At 56.0% G+C, this 17,291-nt stretch overlaps 1 protein-coding gene across 4 annotated transcripts in view; it reads right to left on the bottom strand.

The window, feature by feature from the left end:
* Positions 1-17,291, bottom strand: part of PMEPA1 (prostate transmembrane protein, androgen induced 1) — a 56,879-nt gene that overhangs the window by 4,522 nt on the left and 35,066 nt on the right. For 2 of the 4 annotated variants that reach the window (XM_019748582.2, XM_074318202.1), the window contains exons 2-3: positions 5,699-5,853; positions 100-153 (exon numbers count right to left, since the gene is read on the bottom strand). In XM_019748582.2, the coding sequence (XP_019604141.2) occupies positions 100-153; positions 5,699-5,809 (165 nt within the window). In that variant the 5' untranslated portion in view covers positions 5,810-5,853. Of the gene's footprint in view, positions 1-99; positions 154-5,698; positions 5,854-6,015; positions 6,329-6,813; positions 6,891-17,291 lie in introns of those variants that run through there. The other 2 variants (XM_074318203.1, XM_019748583.2) reach the window with 2 other exon arrangements.

Here is a 17,291-nt window from a genome sequence, read left to right as displayed (position 1 = left end):
AGGGGGGCTTTGGGTCCACTACAGACGGCTTGGGGGGCAGGTGGGGTCACGGGGCTGGGGGCCAGGGAGTGGGGGAGGGGAGGCAGCGCTGGGGCTCACCTCTGGGATTCCACTGCCTGACACGCTGCTCTCCGGGGGCCAGAGACATCCTTCCTGTGTGGAGAGGAGAGAGACATGTCACTGGGATGGGTCGAGATGGGGGAGCAAAGGGTCCACCTGGAATTAGATCTTGTACCATCCACTTCTCTCCATCCCCATCCACTGCTCCGGCCTGGGCTCTGGACTCCCCCGGGACATGATTACAATTGCCTTGTCACTCGCTCAGTTCCCACTACTGCCGCTCTCCAAAACATATAGCTGATTCGTGGGGCCCTCCTTCTCCAAACCCTCCAGCAGCTTCTCGTGGGCCTTAGAATAAATTTAAATTAACTGGTGAACCGGCTGATAAGGAAGTCTGGCCCGACCTAGCCCTCCTGGCCTTGAACACCTCTTGCTCGGTGTGCCACCTTGGGCAAGTTACTGAATTCTAGCGCTTAAGGAGTGGCGCATACAAGCCACCTGGAGTGCACGTCGCCCTCAGGGAGCATATGAAAACGTCGGGTGCCATCACCACTCTCTCCAGCCATGCTGGCCCGCTACCTAGAGCGTCAGAAAGCTAACTGTGTACCTCAGGGCTTATGCACTGGCCACCCCACTGTGTGGCCGACTCCTTGCTTTTCAATTCGTGTCCCCTGAAGACTTTCTCTGACACCATTATCTCAAGGGCCCTCTCGCATTAAATATCCTGTCATCTGATTATTTCCTTCACAGTGTATCTGTTGTATCTAGAATCATCTTGTCTACGTATTTATTTGGTTCTTTACAGTCTATCTTGCCCTCCTTCTTGTGAGCCTAGTTTATAGGTGAAGAAATATAGTAGAGCTAATAAGCAAAATGCCCCCACGCAGCTGCTCTGCCACAAAATGATTCAGTCAGTCAACAAACGTGGATGTGGCACCACTTCTGGGCCAGGTGCCGGGCATGTCACTGCTATCTCATACCCTCTGTCCTGAGATTCCAGGCGAGGCCTGTGGCTGCCCCCAGGAATCTAGGGGCTGGTGCTGGACTTGAGCCTACCCAGGCTCTGTGGGGGATGTGCGAGTTCCAGCCACAGTACAGGCTCCCTACCCCCATTACCTGCCCTGCTCAGGCCACCCTGACCTCAGCCTGGGCCACCAGATGGAGCTTGGGGACAATGATCCCACCTCACAGAGGGCCCAGGGGACAGGAAACAGCGTATTCTGCAGACATCAGGGCCCTCATTTTGCACCAAGCTGGAAACCCTTCCTGACACTCCAGGGACCTTTCTCAACTGACAAAAAGACTGCCCCCCTCCCCTCCACTGAGATTCCCATTTCACGGGAAGAGGCCTGAGGGTCAGCAAAGTAGGACCCCACGCCAGGATCAGCTCATCTGAGGGGCAAACCCAAACACTGGGCCTGGGAAGAGGGTGATGTCTTCTTTTAAACATTAACGTAAGCTTTATTGAGATATAACTGATACATAATAAGCTGAACATATTTAAAGTATACAACTTTGGCCTATGTGTATACCAGGAACCCACCCCCACAATCAAGATAAATACATCCATCATCACATTAGTTTCCGTGGGGGCACCTTTCCTTGAGAGTTCCCAGCTACTAAGACAATTCAAGCGCAGTCTGGGGAGGAATTACTTGGCAGGCTGCAATTTCTTATATGGCTACTAGGGGGCACTGTGTCTCAAAACTGTCCCATCAGGAATGCATTAAACCATGAAGACTCATTGGGGTCTAGTATGTTCCAGGCTGGGGGATGCAGAGAGCAGACGTACATAGTTACTGGTAAGATGGTCATCAATGCATCAAATGGCCATTTTGTTACTGATATTAGTAATGCTGCGTCAAGCACTATCTCAAGTCCCCCAACAAACCTGTGAGGCCAACTGAGGTCAGTTAGCCAAGCCGAGTTGGCCCAGCCGGTAAGAGGTTGTGCTGAGATCCAAACCCTTGCCCACTTGCTTCCAGATGCACTTGGGTTCGGCTCAGGCCGGTCCTGGCAGGCTCTATGGCCCCCCCCATTGGGACCATGTGTGTGCCCGGAAGCAGATGGGGTACATCCACCTCCCCCCCCCCCCCCCGTGGACTCGGGAGCCCTGGGGAGGGGTACAAGCAGCCAAGGCTGGCTTGGGGCAAATGTGACCCAGACAAGCCCCTGCCTAAAATCCCTCCTTATGAGGCTCTCTGTCCCAGGCTCTACATGACGTGGTCGCCAACAACCTCTTCCCACCACTGCTCACCCCATCCCTCGAGCCCTAGCCCAGGGGTTCTCCACCTGGCTGCACAGTGGCACTGCAGTGGCACCACCCAGGGAGCTAAAGAAAACACCAGTCAGTGCCTGGGGGCCCCACCGTAGACCCCAGAACCACCCAGCATCCTCGTCACATGACTCCCTTCAACGTGCATACCTGGAGGTCACCTCCTGTTTCAGAGAGCCTTCCAGGAACCACTGACCAGGCCAGATGCCCCTCCCAAGGCTCCCACAGCATCTCAGCTCCTATATCAGCTTGGCCCTGCTGCACAGAAACCCAACGTCCAGCTGGCTGCACTGAACTCAGTTAGAACCCTCCGCCCACAGAGGCCGTGACCTACTCACCATAGTCCCTAATTCAGTGAATGGCCCCTGACATCCTTCCAGGTGCAAATGCCAGACACCCCACTGGTGTTCCTGACAGCACCTTATACCCTCCTCTCCCTGACATTCCAGGCGCCACCTGGCTCCTTCTCTAAAAGCGTTCTTGCTCACGGTAAGCTCAGCCAGCCTGCCATGGCTTCCCCATCTAGACCAGGGTCCAGAAACGATTTCCTTACAGAGCCAGAGAGTAAAATAGTGTCTACTTCGTAGGCCAGATGGTCTGTCACACCACTAATAATGCTGCTGCAGGGCAAACGCCATGGGAATGATACCATGGAAATAGGTGTGGCTGTGTGCCAATAAAACTTTATTTACAAAAGCAGGCAGCCAGCCCCTGGTCTATACCTTGATGGCGCCAGACCTGCCTTCAACTCCAGAGCTCCACGCTCTCTCAGCAGTTCCAGGCAGACAGATGGAACTCTCAATTCGTCCCCTAAACTCCCCGGTGACACTCTTCCTCATCTCAGTGAACGGGACCGCCATCCACCAAGCTTTGCAAGCCAAACACTGGGTACTCATAAGTATTCACTGAAAGAATGAAGTAGTGGGATACTGGTTAGGACCCAGCCTGACACAAAGGGCACGGGGGGAGCTGTGTGTCCTGGAGGCCACGGCCATGGGCCCTGTGGGAGCTGCAGACCATACAGGGATGATTTGGTGACAGAGAGGACAATGGTTGCCCCATCCAAGGCCTGGCTAAGCCTCTGGTCTGATTCTGTGCCTGCCCACGCTGAGCAAGCCTCATGCACAAACCTGTCTCCCCAGCGTGCTGCAGCTGAAGTGACCATCGCTGTCCCAGACGCATAATCTTTGGGGGGAATAATTAAAAGCTGCTAGCGAGAGGAAATTCAAAGCAGGGTCTGTCCAAACTGGCGCCTGAAAGCAAAACTCAGGGGCCCAAGAGCAGCCCAGAAACAGTCAGGAGGCTTTCTGGTTGGGGCTTGGCTGCACCTGTCCACCTGTGCCCAGGTAGAATGGTACCTGACTTTACAGGTAACACTTGCCTCACCTGCCCACCCAGAACAAGCCCCTTCAGACCCAGGGTCTGTGCCACTGCAGTGGCTAGATCGTCGCTGTGAGTTACCATTATGCAGTATGTCCTTCCTGGCTTCCCTGGGGGACGTGACATCACGAGGCCGCAGTGTTTGCCTGTACTGGAGCCTCACCCTCCAACAGACGAGGAAACAAACTCCCAGGAAGTCAGCCTGAAAAGGGGCCCTGGCAGGACAGCCATGCCAGGGGCGAGCCCAGCCCCAGGCAGACAGCAGCCGGGTTTGGGTCTCTCTGGGAGGTCACAGGGCCCTGAGACTCCTCAGATGTGCCCTGTCTGGTGGGGGGTGGGGAGATCCCCAGGGAAGCTGCCACACTTACTTCAGGCCTAACAAGGCTCTGTGTTTACCCAGCCGGGCATTCCCAGGAGCCTGTGCAAGTAGGTGGGTAAATTGGGGCGGGAGAGGGGGGGCTTTCTTTTAGCATCAGGTGTCTGGGAACCTGAATCCTGACCTCCGTCTGAGCACGAAGTCTCAGGTGCTGCCCACCGGCTGCCTCCCCTACCGCAGAGGCAAGGACACCTCACGCTGGAGCCTCTGCCGTCTCCCCGACACTCGCAGCTAACTTCATCCTCCCGTGACCACACGAGACCATAGTGGCAGGAGAAAGGCTAGCCCCACCCATCCTGCCGCTGTACACACTGAGGGTCCGAGGGGAGGAGGACCCACCTGGAGCACGTACTATTGGGCTGGTGTCTTCTCCTTGGTGCAAAGTGCCCTCACTTGCCCCAGCAGGCGGGGAAGGACAAAACGGGCCATGGGCTCTTCAAACTGCCACTTAAAAGCTAGGTGGCCTCTGGCTCGTGTTCCCGCCTCTCTGAGCCCCCATTTCCCCCCTATAAAATGGGGTCCCTAGGCTGCTGCAAGTGCAGACATGTGCTCGTGGCACTATCCCTGGGCTAACCGCAGTGACAACTAAACATACAGGTGAGCCCTGGAAGTGGGCACATGACTCCTTCAGAGCAGTTGTGCCCTCAGGACACACGTGGAGCCTCGGGTGGGGCACCTCAGCTTGGAGAGACCAGAGTGGATGTTCCTCGCCCTGGCAACCAAGTGACATCCTGAGGCCGTGGCCTGGTGCAAGTGGAGATGCCCGAACCTGCCAGGGACGCGGCTCAGCCCCACGGCCTGAGCACCACCGCCAACCACAGGTGCCCCTAGAGCGGGGTGGCCTTGCCCAGCATCACTTCCTCGTCCTGTCACTGTCCTCCCAGTGCCCAGCGAACATGGGCTCAGGGGTGTGTGCCTGCCCACAGCCCCGGGGCCACCCACATGCCACCTTCTCCAATTCCCAGCCTGCACACTAGACCGTAGCTCCTGTCCCAGGCTGTTCAATTAGGCGTCACGGGTGCGGAGAAGGGAAACCATTTACCCCTCCCTCTGGCCCATTTGCTGAAGGAGAAAACCTAGCGCAGGGCAGGGTTCGGCCATGAAAGTGCAGGGAATCTGGAGGAACTGTGTGCCGAGCCCTGAATTGTCTGGGAGGTGGCATAATCGTCAGTCCCTTTCACACAACAAACAGGGACTGAAGCCCCATTTTGTGGATCAGGGACTGGTCCAAGGGCTCATGGCCAGGAATGGTGGAGCTGGGATTAAACTCAGGCCCCAGGGAAGGCCTTTCCCCAGGTGACCTGCTACCTCCAAGACGCTGTGAATCCCTGGCCCAGACGCCTGCAGGGCATTGTCATGGGGGAAGGGCCCCTCCCTTCTGTCTGGGTCACGAGTGCAAGACTGGGCACCTCTCCCACCACCCTGTCCCGTCGGGCCTCTGCCTGGACCTAGGACACCTCCTGGTCGCCTGCCCAGCTGCCTCCCTGCTGAGCCTCACCCCTCCAGTTTCTGAGAGCGATCGAGGACGCAGGACAGCACAGCACATAAATGAGGGGAAGCCCCCCACCCCGGGAGCTCAGGGTGCAGAGGGGAGGCGGGGCACTTACTGAGGAGAGGGCGTCGTCTCTCCTCCTGGCCTGGCTGTGCCGGCTGATGAAGGAGCGTGCGGACAGCTTGTAGTGGCTCAGCAGGCACGTGATCACCACCACCATCACCATCACCACCAGCACGATGATGGTGATCTCCACGAACTCCAGCTCCGCTGCAAGACCAAGGGGCCACGTGAGCTCTCGAGGGCGCCGACGCCCAGCCCTCACCCGCCGACACACACATCCCCAGCACACACACACCCACACCCAGATAGCACACGACTCACACACACACACCACCCTCCACAGGACAGGGTTGTGTGAGGATCCCCCACCTCCCCCTCGGCCCCAAGTGAAGAGGCCTCAGAAAAATCAGTCTGGTGGCTGCAGATGCTGTCATTCTGATTTCTTTTTGCTGGTTTTGTTTTTTGCTTTTCCCCTCAAAGGCGGAAAAGCCCTCAAGTGCTGGAAAAGGAAGGAGGTTATTCTGATCCTGCCAGAGCCACGGAGGTTTCTGCTGACTCAGGCGGGTCCATGCGGAAGGGCTCGACAGCTGGCCGTGGCCGGTGCCAGCAGAGCCCCCCGCAGCGGGGGCCCGGGGGTAATATGGCAGAGGGGACAGCGGCCGGCAGGGGCCAGTCCACCCCAGCCCAAGCAGGGCCATGTGTCTACCCTGACCCAGATGGGGGCAGGAAGACCCCCCAGTGTAGCCGGGCACTAATGAGCACTTAGCTGAGGGCCCCATGGCACAGGTTCCACCTCAGGGCCACTGACGCAGCTCTTCCTCCTCCCAAACGGAGCTGCAGGGAGCAGGGAGCAGCAGGTGGGACGGGCGAGCAACAGGCAGTGTCAGGGCCCTGCCCCCCCAAGCCCCGCAGGACCTGCCCCGCACGCCCCTGCCTCAGTTTCCCTGAGGCTTCCAGTGGGAAAGCAATGCTGCTGCTGGTGCAGCCGTAGAAGCTTCCCCACAGAGAACCCACATCCTCTCCGAAGCCCTGGCCCCCTTCTTCCCTCCCAGGCTCTCTGGGAATCCACGTTCTCACGTCACAGTCTACATCTGCCCAACTGCCAACTTTACCTGATGCCATTAGTAAGTTGGGTGAGCCTGCCCCCCAGGGGACACGTGGTAATACCTGAGGACATGAGCGGCTGCCACAACGGGGCGATCCTGGCATCTAGTGGGAGAGGGCCGGCAGCGCTGCTCAGTAACCTACATGCGCAGGACACCGCACGACAAAGAATAATCCAGTCAACAGTGGCAGGCTGAGCATTCCAGTACAGGGCTGACTATGTACGGGGCACTTTTATCGTCCCATCTCAGAGGTCAAGTGACAGCCTCATGGAGCCCGAGGGCCCAACGCTGGTGGCTCCTCCCACCTGACCATCACTGGACATCTGCTTCTGCACCAGGAAATTCAGTCTGGAGCTGGGCCTTGGCTCTGGCCCCTGGGTGGGACTGTGTCCCCATTCGCTCTGGAGAGGCCAGGAGGGAGGATGAACTGGCCAGGGACTTTGGTGAGACACTCCTGAGCCCCGAGAAGGCCAGGGCCTGGCCTGGTGGGAAATCAGGCAAGCCTCCAACCGCCCTCCAGACACCCTTGGTTTCCTAACAGGAGGGCAGGGCCTGGGTTGGGCAAAGGACAGGCCTCTGGCCTCGGACCCAGTAACTGGCCACACCTCCTGCCTCCCCAGACGGGCTGGTCCAGGGCCTGGGCAGCCTGGCTTGATTCCATAGGGCCCAGGTCCTGTGTGTTAAGACCCAGGATAAAGCCACCCATTCAGGGGACACACAGGCCTGCTTTGTGCAACACCCACGCCCTCCCTCCTCAGAGGGGCCTGCAATTCCCTTCCCGCAGCCCAGTGCACTCTTCACCCCAGCTGTACGGTGGTGGTGGGCACCCCTCCGCCCCCTCCCCCTGCTCTCCAGGAGCCCTGCCCATGCCAGGCCTGGAGGGAGGGTGGTGTGGGGCTTCCTTTGTCCCTGTGCCGGGTCCTGGTGGCCTGCAGAGCCACGGCTGGGCCAGCGCCCTCCTCCTGGTGATGTCTGGGGTGCAGATGGTGGCAGCAGGACAGTGGCTGAAGCAGCAGAGCCGATGGCGGCCCACAGAGAGCAGTGGGTGAGGACCCAGCAGGCCGAGAGGGTGTGAAGAAACCCTCCCACAGCTCCACTGACCACGTCAGGCAGGGCCCAGAGGGCTGGAGGATCTGGTTTCTGGTCTGGAGTACAGAGTGAGAGAATCACCCCCAGAACACAGGCCTCCTGACAGCAAGGCTGTGCCCACACAGGTCCCTGGGCCACCACCCCATGAGGACCCAGGAAACCCACATGGTGGGAGGAAGGGGCAACTCTCGGAAAGAGGGAACTTGCGACTGATTTCTGGGCCACATCCTGAAAGCCACAGAGGAGGACGGGGACTCTGGAGGGCTCCCGAGCCTCTGCTATGGCTCAGGGCCGGCACAGCCGCTGTCACCCTGGACTTCACCGGAGTCCGTCCAGATGCCTGACGTAAAAGGGAAGAGACGAAGGGCACGTGCCCTGCACAGCTGTTGTGTGATGTGCTTGGCGGTCGGGGAGCCCCTCGCTCGAGGTGACCGCGATCACGGGGGCCTGACCCCAGCCAGGGCAAAGCCAACAGCCCGAAGAGACAGGGTTAAGCAAAGCCATGCTGGATACTCCAGGCCACACCCAGGCACAAAGGGCTGGAGGGTGGGAACGCTGAGGGGGGCAGGAGAGGCCCCCCACCAGCAGTTGACTCACTCAACCCACATGGCAAAGAACACACTGGGCTGAGTGTTTTGGCCTTGGCCATGGGGTGAGGGGCTCTGGTCTGCCGACAATATCCCCCGCCTCCATGCACTTCCACAATCACTGCCTTGGGGAGACATGAACCTATTTCTCCAGAAAGTGAACCCATTTCTTCGGGAAATGCACCGTGCAAGCACCTGCTGGGATAGACTGCACACTGGAGGCCTGAGGACATCTGCATCTATAGTGGGCGGCCACCCTCTTTACACAGGCGTGTGCCATGTGCTTGGGCCCCATCTGGGTCTGTCATCTGCTCGGCCCCTGTGGGCAGCCTGGGCCTCAGCATCCGTGCCTGACTCCGGCTCCCACGGCAGGCATCAGTAATCGAGCAACAGCTCCCCCCTCCAAGTGCACACGCCTCTACACAGGCACTGCTAGTTGCAACCCCAGTGGGCCAAACAGGATGGTGCCCCCGGCAGGCTGGCCCAGAGTGGCCACCCGCCCGATCTTTCCGGAACGTAGAAACTGATGCTGCCCGGCCTTTCACGCCGGCAACACATTCAAGTGTTTTAAAAGCACTGGGCAGGCTACAGCACAGAGCAGGAGGCTTCCAGACTTGACCAGGAGAGAAGCCCCAGGTCACTTAGCTGCCAACTGCCGAGGTGGAACCCTGCTTCAGTTTCCCCAATCTGACAGACCTCCCCTTTACCTGGACATGGGGCCGAGTGCCCTGCATGGTACAGCGCAAGGGTTGGGTCCTACCACTGCACCACCTCCACCTCGGTCCCCAAATCTCCTGTGAGTACCACAGTCTGGTCACAGACAAAGAGTGACAGAGTGAGAGGGGATGATGGGCGGGCTGGTCCACAGCCCAAACTCACTGTACTCATGGTAACTACTCGCTGTAACTATGGTAATGATTCTAACAGCTGCAACATTCACACCAGCACAGCTCTGAGCCCGCCTCCCCCATGGCTGCGGGGTGGGTGCCATCACCACACCCAATTTGCAGACAAGCAAACTGAGGCTCGGGGAGACACTGCTATAGATTGTGCATCTAGAAATAACAGGGCTGGGTCCTAAATCCTCAGCCTCCCTGAGGGAGCTAAGATGGGGAGAGGACCTTGCTAGCTTTCCCTCCCCACAACCCAAGCACTTCTGAGGACACCCTGTCCTGCTTTCCTGCATCTGCCAGCAACCAGGTGTGTGATCCTGGGCACAGGCACCTCTGTGAGCTCCAGTTACAACCTGTGAGGCGCTCAGAACAGGGCAGGAAAATGCGAGCGCTCTACCATCACCATCGTCACAATTCCTGACATCCCTCTGGGAACAAATGGCACCCCTCATAGGGGCTGAAGCCCTGGCAATGCTGGGTGTGCCCTGCAGGCCTCTGCCCCAGGGTTGGGGATTTGGGGCAACATCAGTCCAAGAAAGGTCACCCAGGGTGGTGGCTGGACCCAAGGCCACCAGGGACACTGCTTCCTGCTCTGAGGACCTGGCTGCGGCAACAGGAGCCTTTGGGAAAGAAACATCACATTTCCCTCATTTTGTTCTGGTGTCTAGTCTGCTCGCCATGGGAAGGGTGGGGGAGCAGCTCTCATTTTTCTTCATAATTTCCCCCCAGGGGTAGGTGATGGATACGGCTGGTTCTCAGGGGTGACCAAGCCCATCTTCCACATGCAAAGTAAGGTCACTCTAATTTAATTTAGCATCCTCTTTCCTCGTGAATAATTTCAAATTAACAGGTCTGTCTGCCTCACTGCAGTGGCCTGACCCTCCCTTTTGTCTTCTCCACCAAAGACACACACAGTCACTCTGAGATGTGTACACACACATCTCTGATCCTTCCCATCCCATCTGATAGAGACAGTGGAGCACAGTGCCCCTAAATCCCTTACCGATGTCATGCTATAGATTCCTCACCGTCTTTCTATAAAGTACATACTAACACGACACCCTCCCCGCCGCCCACTTTACAGATGCGGAAACTGAGGCTGAGAGCGGTAAGGTGACTGGCCAAAGGCCCAGACCCCCACGCGTGCTGTCAGGGCCAGGTTAGGCCGACCGCCCCACATCCAATGGTTCTAAGGAGCTGACGATGAAGCCACTGAGCTCCAGGATGTCAGAATCAGCCTGGCCACCAGTCGAGACCAGGAGAGCCTGCAGCACCACCCAGCACACGGTCCACGAAGCCAGTGTCTGAGGCCAGTGGTGCCCACCTCCCCGCCAACACGGAGGAAAGTCACAGGACAGTTAGGAAGGAACCTCGCAGCCGGCCCTCCAGGAAGCTGTGGGCCCTGCCCAAAGCAGTGCATAAAAGACACCGACGGCTGCCATCTCCTCTGCCATCACCTGGGTGCCAAACGCCTCGCCAGGACAGGACGTCCCACAGGACGTCCCTCCCTTAACTGCCACAGCACCCCGAGTTGCCGCATTGGCCCCACCCCAGGCCAGGAGCCGAGTTGGGGAGCGGCCCCGAACCCACGAGCCCCAGGCCCGGGTTTTTCACCACTTCCTTGCCATGGTACCCCTGGCAGCTCCCTCAGAACATGGTTTTTAAACTAAAATGAAATGAAAATAAAATTGTGGCTTAAAAAGGAAGCCAATTATTTCAAAACAGTTATGAAACACTCAACCAGATTTGGGCTGTGGGAAGAACACGCAGGACTACATTTGTGGTGGGGACATTGTCGCATTCCCCACGACCTGGCAGATTTCAATGTGACAGGAGACCCGTGGTTTCCACTGGAGACCACGTCGCAGGTGCCACTGGGGTTTGCAGCCCGCGTTCCCGGCCGGGTTAGTTGAGGTAAAGAGGTTATAGCCCCCGGTTCTTGGTGATGGAGCTGCCAGCTGACCCAAGTGCTGGAGCCTCAGTTCAGACCCGTCCAGCCACTTCCCAGCTGTAAATGGGGAGAAGACTGCTGTAGACTTCGCTAAAAAGAACAGGCCTTGTCCGTACCGGTATCCCCAGTGAGTGCAACTGCCACTGTCTTTTTTGGTTAATCATCGGAGAAGCAGTCGGCGTGGAGCTCATTTCTGAGCTGGAGAGCTGGGCCAGAGTCCACCTGGCTCCTGCCAGCCCACAGGAGGTTTTCAGACCAGACGACCCCACCCCCCCACACCCCCTTTGTGTCTGCTCTCAGAGGAGCCGCCCCGCTCCCCGGTTAACAAGCAGTCCGTGCAGGCTGCCCTGTCTGGCCTCCTGGCCGCTCACTGAGGAATTAGGAATTGGCACTGTCTGAAATTTATGAAAATCTAATCTTGTTAGGCCTGCCTGGATGAGACCTGCCAGGGCCGGCCTCATTGTCATTCCGCAGAGCCCGGGCCTGCCTGGGGTTCCAGCCATTTCATTTACAGCCCCTCCTCCCCCACCCACCCCCACTGCATTTGAATGAGAACGCAGTTTCCATTCCCCCACCCCCACCCCAGATTTTCAAATAAAATTGAACCAGATGTCAAAGGAAAAACTTTCTGATCGCTCTCCTGGTGCCGTTTCAAACACCCACAACAGCACATTTACTTCTTGTGGGTGAGACCATACTTTTTATAGGTTAAAAAAAAATGGATGTCTTTCTCTAGAGGTTTGGGAGGTGGGCAGCAAATCTAGGCCAGTTTTCTCATTTTTAAAAACAGACTACACCACTTACCAAGTGCTCACTGTGCCAGGCACGCAGCTGGGCGTCTGGCACCTACTACCTGGGCTCGTAAGCCTGAGATACTATCCAGTGTTGTCCAGTGTCCGGGAGGAAACAAGTCACATGTTGGCTAGGGAGGGGGTGGGGACTGGCCTGGCATCGCAGCCCGAGGCTCCCTGCATAGCTGCTCACAGCAGAATTTAGGGTACAGGTTAAGAACGTAAGGTTTGCCTCTAAGGTTCCTAGGTCTGAATCCAGTTTTGCAATGTACTGTGGGGCCTTAGACAAATCACCAAGGTCCGGGGTAAAAAAAAAAAAAAAAAAAAAAAAAAAGGGAAGGATGACCCAGTCCCCACTTCACATGATTGTGGGGAGAACTACATGAGTTCATCTGGAGCCAACGTTTCCAGGAAGGAGCCCCTGGAACCAAGAACTCCAGGCCCTGGGCTGGGGCCACCGGAATCCATAGCAACTGGAGGCAGCCCACCAGAACCGGTGCCCTCTGCCAGGGCCGGAGCTAACGGACAGTGTGAACTGCAAGTTTGTCCCTCTACAGAGCAAAATAATCTCTCGACCCTTTCAAGTATGAACCCTTGACCAGGCAGCTGGACTTCTGGGCACTAATCTCCACATGTACTTCTTTCAGATTCTCTCCCTTTCACTCCTCCGTGTTCTGTAAAAGGATCAAGCACAGCCCCACCTCAGGGCCTTTGCATGTGCCTTTCCTTCTGCCAGGAATGCTCTTTCCCCACAGCCACACGCTTGCTGTCTGCCTTCCTTTCAGGTCTCTGGTCCCACGTCACTTCCCCACGGTGCGTCCCTCAGCACTCTGTCTGAGACAGTGCTCTGCCCCCAACCCCAGGACCGTGGGCCTGTTCCATTTTTCTCCGTAGCACTAATCCAGAATGCTATTTGTGACCCGTCTAACCATTCATTTCCTGCCTCTCCCTCCTAGGATGCTAGTGTCACCAGAGGTGACTGCTTATTCTGTGTCCCCAGAACCTAGGACAGCGCCTTCCCTGGAGCAGACACACATGATAAATATGTTGAATAAACGATCACACTTGTTCTCGTGTGCACACGAGTGTCGAGAAGGCCCACCGCAGTGCTGCATGAAAGGGCAAAACCACTGGGAACCACTTCAACCTCCCCCAAAGGGGCCACTGCAACAAGGACAGCACAGCCAGCAGGTCTGCGTGCACTGGTGCAGAGAGACACCCCGATGAGAGAAAGAGAAGCCATCAAATGGGATGAGCCCATTTTTGTTTTAAAAAAGAACAAACGTATTTATATTTTAACATAACAGTGAATCTTACATCTATACCTATGTCTATGAGTGACTGTCTGCACTGACCAGGGGCCAGCGAGCCACACACGAAACTGGCAGGCGTGGCAGCCCTGGGGAGGCCCCCGGCGGGGACAGCCCCTCTATGTAAGACGCATGCTGCACACGCAGCATTTCAAGCACGTATAATTACCGTTACAGTAAAAGAGACAAAAAAGATGTAAGCAGCATGTGTCAGTATCCAAAACAGACAGCCACTTTCCGGGTGGTGTCCCTGCAGAGATGTTATCGTCCTGAGTCTGGCAGCACGTCTTGGGAGAACGGGGAATGGGTGAAGGCCCTTGGCCTGGGGTTGTGGGTGGTGGAGCCCAGCCATGAGGTGGCCTCTGACTGGCCCTGGGAACGCCCTTGGTCGGGTAAGGAGGGGTGCTTGACCACCCCATCAGGTGTCCCTGGCTGGGGAGCCCAAGGTGATACCCAGGTGCCAGATGGTGCCCTGGGCCTGCCCTTCACTTGCCTGGAGAGGGGCAAATGCATGTGGCCTGACACGGAGCTCGCCTGTGAGACAGCGATTCTGTCTCTCCTTGACAGTGGGCTGGACTGACGACCATTCCAGGGCGGAAAGCGTCCTCTCGGCCTGCGTGTTGCTGGAAAGCAACGGGATGACAGAAGATGGGCCATTCTCACACTGCCTGGAGGCTACTTCCAGCCTTTCCTCACCTGGCTGCCTCTCCCTCCCTTCCTCTTTCTCTCCCTTGTCACACACACACAGGTACACGTGTACACACACGTGCACACAATGCACTTCCCGGTTGGGCCTGGGCCCCGCCCCCCAGACTCCCAAGTACCTGGGCATCACCCACTGAACCCTCACTCATCCCCCCGTCTCTGCTCAACAGCATCTCAGGTTGGGGATGTTCAGCTCTATGTCGCCCCAGCCAGAGCCTAACAGAGACGCCTCCACACTAGTGTCTCCCAATGGAGATGGAAGCATCCAGAAGCCCAAGGGACCATACAGTCAAGGCACATGAATTGACAATAACATGGAGCCAGGTTGAAAGGGTTTTGAAGATAAATCATTTACACCACATATCCTGCCGCGTGCCTTGTGCAAGTTTGGGAAGGGCCCCTCACAACCGCCTTCTCATACCCAAGTGGCAGGTGTGAGGAGCCTCATTCACTTCTGGGCTTCACTCCCCGCGTCCCGAGGTCATCTTTCGGGCGGGGGCCTCGGAGGGGGGTGCAGCTGTGGCCTCGGGTCTGAAAGCTCGCGTGGGAACGGATGACGGAATAAGAATTCAGGGGAGTGCAGAGGGCCTGTGTAATCATTTTAGAACCTCGTGATTAAACACTCCTTCGATAAGAAAAGACAAAGCAGTGCCTTTTATCTTTCCTGCTATTATCCAAATGGAAAGAACTAATGGGATTTTTTTTTCTATTGTCACCGACATCGAACATCTTTAAACACCCACTGTCAGCAAAATATCAATCACCGTTCGAGAGTTATTGACAGAATGGAGTGAACTCACGGTGAGCGATCCAGTCCCATCAATGGACCCGTTGGAGGTGCAATGGCAAGTTCTTTAAAATACATCGAATGTGTTCTGTTAATTGAGGAGCATAGGGAACAAACGGGGATTGGGTGGGCACGGCTGAGCAAGTGGTCTGCTCATGGTAGTGTGATGGCCATAATCTTCTTGGAGGGCATTTTGGCAGTGCCTATCCAAATTAAAAATGCACGCTATCTTTCAACTCAGCAATTTTAGCCTCCATGATTATATCTAACAGAAAACTCACAGAAGGGCTGGAAAGCATCTATGCAGAAGGATGTACGGCAGAGCTTTTTTTTTTAAAAAAAGTGAACAACCAGAGTGCATCGAAATCCCACAAAACAAACCCTGGTACATCACATTATGGAATATAATGGGGCCACTAGAAAAAGATGCATAAATCTATAGCAGGGCATCTCACCCTTGGCTCTACTGACATTTGGGCTGCACCGTTCTCGGTGGTGGGGCTGTCCTGTGTCTTGTGGGATGTTTAGCAACATCTCTGGTTTCTACGCACTGGATGCTAGGCGCACCATCACCCCCACGTTGTGATAACCAAAAATGTCTCCAGACATTGCCCAATGTCCCCTGGGTGGCAGAATAACCCTCGCTGAGAACCACGGGTCTATAGGTCTGATGATGGATGGATGTTAGCAAATTATCACTGAGCAGAAATAATGAAGCTGGGACAGTACACAGAGTATGGACCCATTTTTACAGTAGATATAAGGATAAATATACAATTCTTAACGGTTGAATGAGGGCTACTTCTGGAAGAGGGGGACTGTATTTTTACTTTTTGTATTTTTATATTGTTTGCATTTTTATAACAAGCATCGATCATTTTGATTTTAAAAGCGTTAACATACCAGAAAGACTCAGGCGTGTCTGTGTGTGTCTGTGTGTGTGTTCCTGGGTGTGACTGACAATAGGACACTCACACTGGCCCCTGCCACTCGGGAGGCACTGTGTGTGCCTTGGAAACCAGCACATGTTTCTCTCAATCACCAATTTTCAAGAGCCTGGTGTTTCCCAACATGAGCCCAGACGGCAGCGCCAGGAGAGGGAGGTGAACGGGGGGCTCCGTTTCCAAGCCTCTCGGACAAAAGGCATCACTCTGCAGTGGGCGCCACAATGCAGCTGCTGTTCCCCAATAGCTCCTCGATGAACAGGCCACGTGCTGGAGAGCCTCTGAGGGTCGGCCAGCCGCGCACCGTCGGGAGGGGGCTCTGTGCTGACCCAGGGGCGCCCCTTCCTTTCAGGATGGAGAGGGGCCCAGCTACTTGCATCTCAGCCAGGACAGAGGCTGAGAAGCAGATTGATGGCCAAGGTCAAGGAGAGACGGGAGAAGGCGGTGAGGGCTGGACACTTCCTTGGACTCCAGGAATTGAATTCAATTCTGTAAATACTTGGAGCAGGGTATTATTGGTTCAGGGGTTAGCACGGCCCTGGAGCTGGTCTGCCTGGATCCATACCCCAGCTCTGCCAGCAGCCAACCATGTGACATGACAAAGTTATTTCATTCTCTGTGCCCCAGTTTCTTCATCTGGAGAAGCAAGCACCACTAGCACCCACCTCGCATCTGAGGAGGAAGTGGGGTGAATACTCTCCCAACTCCGAAGGAGAGAAGGTACCCCTTATCCACTGAGGTGTTCTGGCAGCAAAGAAACAACTAGCGGTCAATACAGGGTCAGCCAAGCAGCGAGGAGCCTGGTCCATCCAGGGCAGTGCAGGGGCTCAGCGAGGACAGCTGGATACAGCATGCTCCTCTCCAGCTTGTCTCCCACCTTCAGACCCCACGACCAAACTGCCTCACTCATGGATCCGATGTGAAAATCCACGGAAAAATGGCTCTCCCCACTGAGCTCACGGTAAACCCTACAAGTGACAGTTACTCTGGGGGCTGTTAACTAACAGAGTAAGTTGCAGAGCTGGCAGTTGTCACCTACCTTCTCAAATCCTCCATCTGAATCAGAAGGAAAGGGGACCTTGTATTACAGACTGAATGTCTTGTGTGTCTCCTCCCCCGCCCCACCAAATTCATGTTGAAGCCTCAGCCCCCAGTGTGGCTGTATTTGGAGGTGGGACCTCAAAGGAAGTAATTAGGGTAAATGCGGTCAGAGGGTGGGGCCTGGATCCCACAGGGTGAGGGTCCTGACAAGAAGAGACTAGCACACACGTGGAGGAAAGGTCATGTGACTACCTACAAGCCAGGAAGAGAAGTTTCACCGGAAACTCAGTGTGTCAGCACCTTGAACTCGAACTTCCAGCCTTCAGAACTGTGAGAAAATAAACTTCTGTTGTTTCAGCCATGGTGGTCTGTGGTGTTTTGTTACAGCAGCCAAGCACACTAATACACCCTGAATAGACAGAAGGAACTGGATGTAGGGAA

This window comes from Rhinolophus sinicus, linkage group LG13 (genome assembly GCF_036562045.2).
Source record: "Rhinolophus sinicus isolate RSC01 linkage group LG13, ASM3656204v1, whole genome shotgun sequence".
Lineage (NCBI taxonomy): Eukaryota > Metazoa > Chordata > Mammalia > Chiroptera > Rhinolophidae > Rhinolophus > Rhinolophus sinicus.
Note: the sequence above shows the minus strand (reverse complement) of the source record. Positions and strands in the feature narration are given on the sequence as shown.